At 35.0% G+C, this 7,952-nt stretch overlaps 1 protein-coding gene across 1 annotated transcript; it reads left to right on the top strand.

Annotated features, from left to right (window-relative positions):
* The first annotated feature begins 2,198 nt into the window (after nucleotides 1-2,198).
* On the top strand, nucleotides 2,199-6,610 carry LOC107878690. Its single transcript, XM_016725775.2, has 7 exons — nucleotides 2,199-2,892; nucleotides 4,301-4,441; nucleotides 4,542-4,655; nucleotides 4,750-4,923; nucleotides 5,441-5,556; nucleotides 6,138-6,222; nucleotides 6,309-6,610. Exons 1-7 carry the CDS (start codon nucleotides 2,422-2,424, stop codon nucleotides 6,312-6,314), a joined length of 1,107 nt encoding a protein of 368 aa, XP_016581261.1. The 5' UTR covers nucleotides 2,199-2,421; the 3' UTR covers nucleotides 6,315-6,610.
* Nucleotides 6,611-7,952: the final 1,342 nt, after the last annotated feature.

Here is a 7,952-nt window from a genome sequence, read left to right as displayed (position 1 = left end):
CATAGTCAACCTACGTTTGACATTCATAAAGTTACTTGCTCAATATAAATATTTTCAGATTGTGTAATCGAGATAATTCATCTTGATGATGATGGTTTAGCATTGAATGCCTTCCATAAATAGCTGAACTATTACTAATGAGAACAAAGTTTCATGTATTGATATGAAATATGATGTGTTGCATACAATAGAACTTGCATGCATTAGACCATATATTATGATTATTTCTTCCATCTCAATTGGTTCAAGGTTAGGAACCAACTACATATTCCATCTAATAGTTTTGATGTGCGGTATAAGATCAATGAATATACCATGATGCACAAAGATGGATTCCTCAAATAAGATGGAGGATATATGTTAGTTTTTCTAACATAAGGGGGAGATTATAAGCAACTATGAAACATGTTAGGAATTATCATCAGATACTCATTCAAAAGCTAATTCAAGTCAAATGCCGAAAGCATCTCATATTTAAGCTACAAGTGCTCCTATTTTGTGTCCCTAAAGGACAAAGTCTCTGTATGCATGAAGCGTGGTAGACTAATCGGTTCCAAATGAAATAATCGTTGAAAAATAAGGAGCAAAAAATCATAATAAGAAGGCAGTGTGCTCTTGAAGAGACTACAACATAACACTTCATGAAACCTTATTAGAGGTTTAGGTACCTGAAAATAAAGAAGTGATGAGATCTCAAAATATTATGTCGCATTGTGAATCAATACAAAATGAGAAATCATCGACGATATCTTTGATACAATATTGGCGCAATATTGTAAACAATTACGAGGATCTAAATTCTACGTTAATTTAAGCATGCTGACATGAAAACATTTATCAAGTGACATGAAAGGATGCACCTTGGTAAGCGTGAAACTTATTTAATTTGCAATCCAGACACTTGAAGATGTCACACATGAGATATTAAATATTGTTACTTGACAAAATTTATATGAAAACTTCTTTAAGGATTCAAAATATAAAAATTTCTGAGAAACTTATTGATAATCCTTATATTATACAAGCTTATAAATTGAAAATTATTGAAACTCTTGGAGAATTTTCAAAGCAATAGATTATTTATTGAAATGAGAAATATACCGAATTAGGTTGGTTATGAAGTACCATATCTTAGTGCAAGTGGTGCACTCATGTATCTTGCAAATACTACAAGACCCAATATAACTTTTTCAGTCAATTTGTTAGCAAGGTATATTTCTGCTTCTACTAGGAAACATCAGAATGGGATAAAACACATGAGCTTGTTTTATTCTAGAGATTGCAGTCCCGATCTTATTGGTCATGCTGATGTTGGGTACTTATCTGACTCGCATAAAGCTCGGTCTTAAACAAGCTATGTGTTCATATGTGGTGGTACTGCCATATCTTAGAGATACACAAAGCAGTCTATTGAGATAATAACTATTCATGAAGCAAGCCAATAATGTGTATGGTTGAGGTCCATGATATATCTCATTCGAGAAAAATGTGGTGTGGAATATGACAATCTGCCCATAATTTTATACAGAGATAATGCAGCATACATAGCATATCTTAAGGGAGAATTCATAAAAGGAGATAGAACAAAGCACATTTTGTCAAACCTTTTCTACATACACGAGCTACAGAAGAATGATGATATTAACGTACAACAGATTCGTTCAAGTGACAATGTGACTGATTTATTCACCAAATCCTCTCTAATTGCAACTTTCAAGAAGATGTTGCACAAGATTGGGATGCAAAGGTTCAAGGATGTTCGGGAGTGGATACGCGTCGTATTCTTTTTCCCTTATGAGGTTTTGTCCCACTGGGTTTTCTTATAAGATTTTTAATGAGGCAACCTATATGCGTATTGTTAGAGATGTATACTCTTTTTCCTTTACTACATTTTTCCCACTGAATTTTTTTTAGTAAGGTTTTAACGAGGCACATTATCTATCTATACATTCAAAGGGAGTGTTATAAATGTATTTACATTATAGTAAATGTCTATCAAGATATGTAGTTGATATCTATCAGGATTTAAAGTATCTGTCTTTTAGTCAGAAACTAATAGTATTTATAAAAGGATTTTATTCATTGTATATTAGTCAAGAGAAATAACAATTACTTTCTGGTCTCTTCTTCATAGAAATAAAACTATTTGATTTTATAAAAAAATAATTATGCTCAACTATTGGCTATGCTTGTTTTTACGTGGCCTAAGGCCAACGCAGTCCACATAGGAACCAAAACATGTACGGTCCACCATAATCACCCGCACCTTCACATATCAACCAATAAAAAATCAAAAAACTTTGATTGGTTGACCAAATTACATCCTCTCTCCTCTTTCCTAATCATAATAAAGCCCCATTAGTTCTACTGTAGCTCACCAGAGAGAAAGAAGGCTTTGATCTAAACTCTCTCTCCATTTCAATGGCTTCCATTAATGGCTTGACTACACCAAAGCCTTTTCTGTCTCTACCTAAGGGAAGCTCAAAGCCAATCAAGTCTCAAATTTTAATAAGAGGTCTTAATCAGCAGCAGAATCACAAACTAGCGTGTCGGGCCGTGTCGGGCTCGGTAGGTAGTGAAATCCATGTGATTCCGGTTCAGAGTAGTGATAGTACGGACCAGCAAAGCGGCTTCGTAATTGGGTTGGAAAGTGAAGTGGAATTAGGCAGGGGAGAGGTGGTGGTGGGTGGGTTTGGAAATGAAGGGAGGCTATCATTTGAAGGTGGTGCGGGTGGGTTTTCTTCTTCAAGTGGAGTGGGTGGTGGGTCTAATGGGGATAATAAGGAGGATATGGAGAAGTTTGTTGATAGAGCTATTAATGCAACTATTGTTTTAGCTGCTGGTTCTTTTGCTATTACTAAGTTGCTCACTATTGACCAGGATTACTGGCATGTAAGCTACTTATTAATTAATCCATTTCAATTTGTTTGTCTGATTTTGACTTTTTGACGCATAGTTTAGGTAGAACTACAAAATGCTAGTATTTAATTTTGTAGGCTTTAAACATGACATATAGAATTAAAGAGTCTTGCAAAAAAATAATGTTTTTTAAGGATTAAAAGGAAGTGTATGACAAATAAATTGAAATGGAGGGAGTATTATGTTTTAGAAGCTATAAATTGTATTTGAACTACTTGATGCTTGAAATTTGGATCTTGCATTTTGTTATACCGTTATATGTCTTGAGCCGGGGTCTATCGGAAACAGCCTCTCTACCTCATATGAGGTAGTGGTATGGATTACGTACACTTTACCCTCCCCAGACCTGGGTATGTTGTTGTTATTTTGAGCATAAACATTTGCATATTGTGGTTTAAGAGGTTTGTTATCTTTAAATTGCCACCAGGATTGTTGTATCATGTGGTTTCCATCTTTTCATTCGGTTCCAAATGATTAATTCTGTAAAAAATCTAAGTTTTTTTGCAAATAATGCTACTTAAGAGATAACGAAGAAGGATAAGGCGAAATCTTTCCATCCTAAGCTGAAAATGGTGTTCAATATGTATAGCTTGAGTATCCAAGTACCTTCCATTAGGTGAAAATACGCACACCCGATTGCTCCCATAGATTTATATAACCAATCACCCCAATAGATTTTGGTATCTATTGGATTAGTATATTTTTCGTGTTTCTTTTCCTGCACTGCTGTTATCCATGCTTAATGATATGTACTTCATTATGTCTTCAGTCTTCTGCGGTTCAAATCATCGCAGCTTAGTCATGAATATCGTTGTAGTTATGTACATGTGTACAGGGTTAGGGTGTGATGTTTATTTTGTATCTGCTTTTTTGTAAATTGGAGAATCTACCAGTTCTATGCAGTCTTATTTGTGTTGTCATTTGCTCATGTGGTGATGATTGCATATTTCATTTCATCCAGTCAATAGAACTGTAGATTAAAATCGTTATTATATCCTAATTGCTCTTTTGCTGTTTGAAACTAAATGTCTGCTGGCTGTCATCTTGAAGAATGGATAATACGGAGAAAGCTTTCTTTCTATCCACTTTGAATTACAAAAACATCTTTTTCTATTAACACTCTTGATTTCAAGTTTGTACTTTTCTTCTTAAATAGTTTGATCTTTCATAGATCGGCAAGTGCTAAATATGCTTATAATACTTGTAGTGGCAAAGTTTCTTTTTTCCTTGTATGAATTTTTCATATGCTTATAATACATAAGTATTTGTTTGTTGTGGAATTACTTCTCGTTAGTTCTGGAGCAATTTGTAGTATGTGCATATGTATGCTCAACTACGTATTTTCCAGGAGAGAATATAGCTCATCATCTTTCTCTTTCAGGGATGGACGTTATTTGAGATATTGAGATATGCACCTCAGCACAACTGGGTTGCATATGAGGAAGCCCTTAAAAGAAATCCGGTTTTGGCTAAAATGGTTATCAGTGGAGTGGTTTATTCTGTTGGGGATTGGATTGCACAGGTTAGTGGAGATTGAATAAAAAGTTCCTGCAAATGCCATGAATCGCTTGAAATTGTTTTTCGGCCCAAGTATTGACTAGTCTTCCGTATGCTTATTGCAGTGCTATGAAGGGAAGCCTATTTTTGAAATTGATCGTGCACGTATGTTGAGATCAGGCTTAGTTGGATTCACATTACATGGATCCCTCTCTCATTATTATTATCAATTCTGCGAGGTACTTCTATTTTCAAATATTTCATACTTTCATGGCTGCGACATTGTAGGTTGTTATTATTCCGAACTAAGCAACGCACTCTGCTTCATATTAGGCATTGTTTCCTTTCGAAGATTGGTGGGTTGTTCCTGCCAAGGTTGCCTTTGATCAGACTGTTTGGTCAGCAGTTTGGAATAGCATCTACTTCACAGTTTTGGGAATTTTACGTCTTGAATCCCCTCTTGCCATTTTCAGTGAATTGAAGGCTACATTCTTTCCAATGTTGACTGTAAGAAAACCTTCTTCTCTTACTTCTTGCTTTTCATAATTAAACTTATCTTCGCTTTGGGCAGTGGTTCTTATTATTACGTAAAAAATTACTGTTTCTCGCTTTTCATTTATATGAATACAACAGTGTACTTTACCTTGACCATAGTTGCTACTGTGCTGCTCGTGTTCATTTTCTCTTCATTTTTCTAGCGTTGTTCCTCTGATCTGGTCCATAATTCTTTCATAGTTGAACATTACTTTGCATTTTCAAAGAAGATTTCTAAGTCAGGGTGGTCGTTGAATATCCATGATGCTTTGCTTGTCCAAATTAAACCTATGTTCTGTTGATAAGTTGACATTTGGACCACAAGAGTAACTGATAGTATCCTGCAGTTTATGCCATTCGTTTTTGTTGTTTCTTGCATGCATGTTTCTATTGGGCAGCATGATGTTTGAGGTTCAGTGTGGATTAGCAGCAACACATGCGTCGTGATGTAACCTTAACACGGATTCTCTTTATGTGACTCATTTTTCAGGCTGGCTGGAAGCTGTGGCCATTTGCTCATCTAATTACGTATGGTGTAATCCCGGTTGAGCAAAGGCTGCTTTGGGTTGACTGTGTAGAACTCATTTGGGTGACAATACTCTCAACGTGAGCATCCCTAAATTCAATCATAATTTTTTATGCTTTTTTGTGCATGGTATTCAAGGTCTATGGCAGACAACCTTTCTACCTCCGACCCTCCCCAGACCCCAGTTTGTTGGAGTATACTGGGTATGTTGTTGTTGTTGTCGTTGGTGGTGGTGATGCATGGTATTCAAGGACTGAGTTTCGGAAATACTATAAGCATGTTGGCATGAATAATTCAGTACTGTATTCTTAGGAGGTAGTTAATTTTGTCGAAGGTTTTATCATGACTGTTATCTTTCTCAAAACATTATTGGAAATTGATGCCGGTCCATCTTTACTCCTTTAGTATATATGTGAACTACCAAAGGTTTCTTATTCTTCAACAAGATGTAGTCCACGACTATTTAGGGGCAGATAGCTCTTAGGTTACACCCAGTCTATCACTCCGCTTTAGTCTTTTCGTACTCCACAAGGTAGGAGTAAGGTCTGCGTACATCTTACCCTCCCCAGACACACATGTGGAATTATACGGGGTATATTGTTGCAGATGAAGCTACAAGAAGCGCATCATATTCTGACTTCATTTGTTGTTTGCTTATTAGTTATTCAAATGAGAAATCCGAATCTAGAGTCTCCGAGGCATCAGTAGAAGCATTGGCTCAACCTCCCTCAATAGGTCCACCACAGGTATGTGACATTGCTTCTTACTCACAAAATATCGATGTTTGATGAAGCTGTATTGACATACGACCTTCATTTGATGCGCGCTGTAGGAATAAATGAACGGAAGATCAAAGACACAATACAGATTCGAGGAAATGTAAAGGATCTTGATCGAGAGGGTCATTAATGGGAAAATGTATAGCTTTGAGGTGATAATTCTTGTACCATACTCTCAGAAAACATCTTCTGAGATACTCGTTTATGATTCGTGCATACTGCGCGCAGCTCCGTGTATGTGTATACAAATTCTTTTTGTAGTATTGCTGTAAAATAGTTCAATCGCGAACTCTAATGTTCGTGCTGAAGTTTCAACAGAAACTTCTAAGTATAGCTTATAACATAATATTGGCCATCTTATAGCTTATTACATCATGAGATAAGCATCCAATACCCCCGAACTATGACCAAAGTTGGTACGGCACACTCCAGCTTCACAGAAGTTCTTTTATCCCTCTGAACTCAATTTTAGCGTATTTTTGTCATTCTTTTATACAGATGTGACAACTTTATTACATAAAATGGGACTCACATCAAAGGTGTCATGTCAACTAAAAAGGTTGATAAAAGGTGTCGCGTCAGGTAAAAAGAACGATAAAAATATGTTAAAATTTAGTTCAGGGGTAATAGAACCAGGTATAGTTTGATTGTTTTGTAGAAAATTTTGTCATAGTTGAGGGTTAATAGGTGCTTTACTCTATCATTATATTGACTAGTCTTAAAAGGATCATAAAATATGAATGAAGAGAAGTGGTGGTTCAAGGTTGATTGTAATACTAAAATTGCATTGTACTTACCTTGTATTTTATTTAATAATAAAACTTTCCCCTCCACTTCATGAAATTATACTACAGCCCTCACATCTCGGAAAATCGTTACAAATAGTTGTGTGTGTGAACAAAGTCTTACGTGGACATTACAAAAAAAAAAGAAAAACTTATACAGATGTTGGTATTTTCAACGATTGTGGGACCTTTTGAAAAGAACTGTGCAGAGACTTGATCTAAAACGAAGAGTCGTATCATGTTAAGAGTATCTCTGAATTATTTTGTCCAACAACTAAGTTTCTTCCTCAAAATGTTGAGAATTGGTAATTCTAATTTCAAAGGAGTCAAACTAAAGGAGATTTTTATGCCAGGTGATGAAAATGATATTTTACAATTAGTATAAACATTTTTATCTAATTACCCAACATATCAAGATTTTACCAAAAATAACAATTTAGGAAAATATAGATTCCATGATTTTAGGCTCTCATTTTGAAATCTTTCTACCACCTAACCCTATCATCTCCCCCTTTTTTTTTTAACCACTAGAAGACTAATGAGCGATAGCAACTGACCGGAAATTAAAGAAACTGACTTTTAAGTTTTGCCTTTAATAGTTGAATTTACTTGAAATCATGTCGGAACATAATTTTTGAGATACAAAAAATTAGTATTCATTTTGAGGGATGAAAATAAAAGACCTAACCAGAAATATGGGCAAAGGTGCAAAATACCCACCAATATGCACCATAGCATACCAAAAAAAGAAAGGGAACTACTTTCATTTAGTAAAAATCAAACAAATGCTTCTTTAGTCAATAATTTTTTATTTTTTTTTTATAATTTATGGAATTTTTATGTATTTTTCAAAATATATGTCATTTCAAAAACATTGAGATATTAATATTTGAATTAACACTTATAATTAAA

This window comes from Capsicum annuum, chromosome 7, assembly GCF_002878395.1.
Source record: "Capsicum annuum cultivar UCD-10X-F1 chromosome 7, UCD10Xv1.1, whole genome shotgun sequence".
Classification (NCBI taxonomy): Eukaryota; Viridiplantae; Streptophyta; class Magnoliopsida; order Solanales; family Solanaceae; genus Capsicum; species Capsicum annuum.
This window is presented reverse-complemented; position numbering and strand designations above follow the sequence as displayed.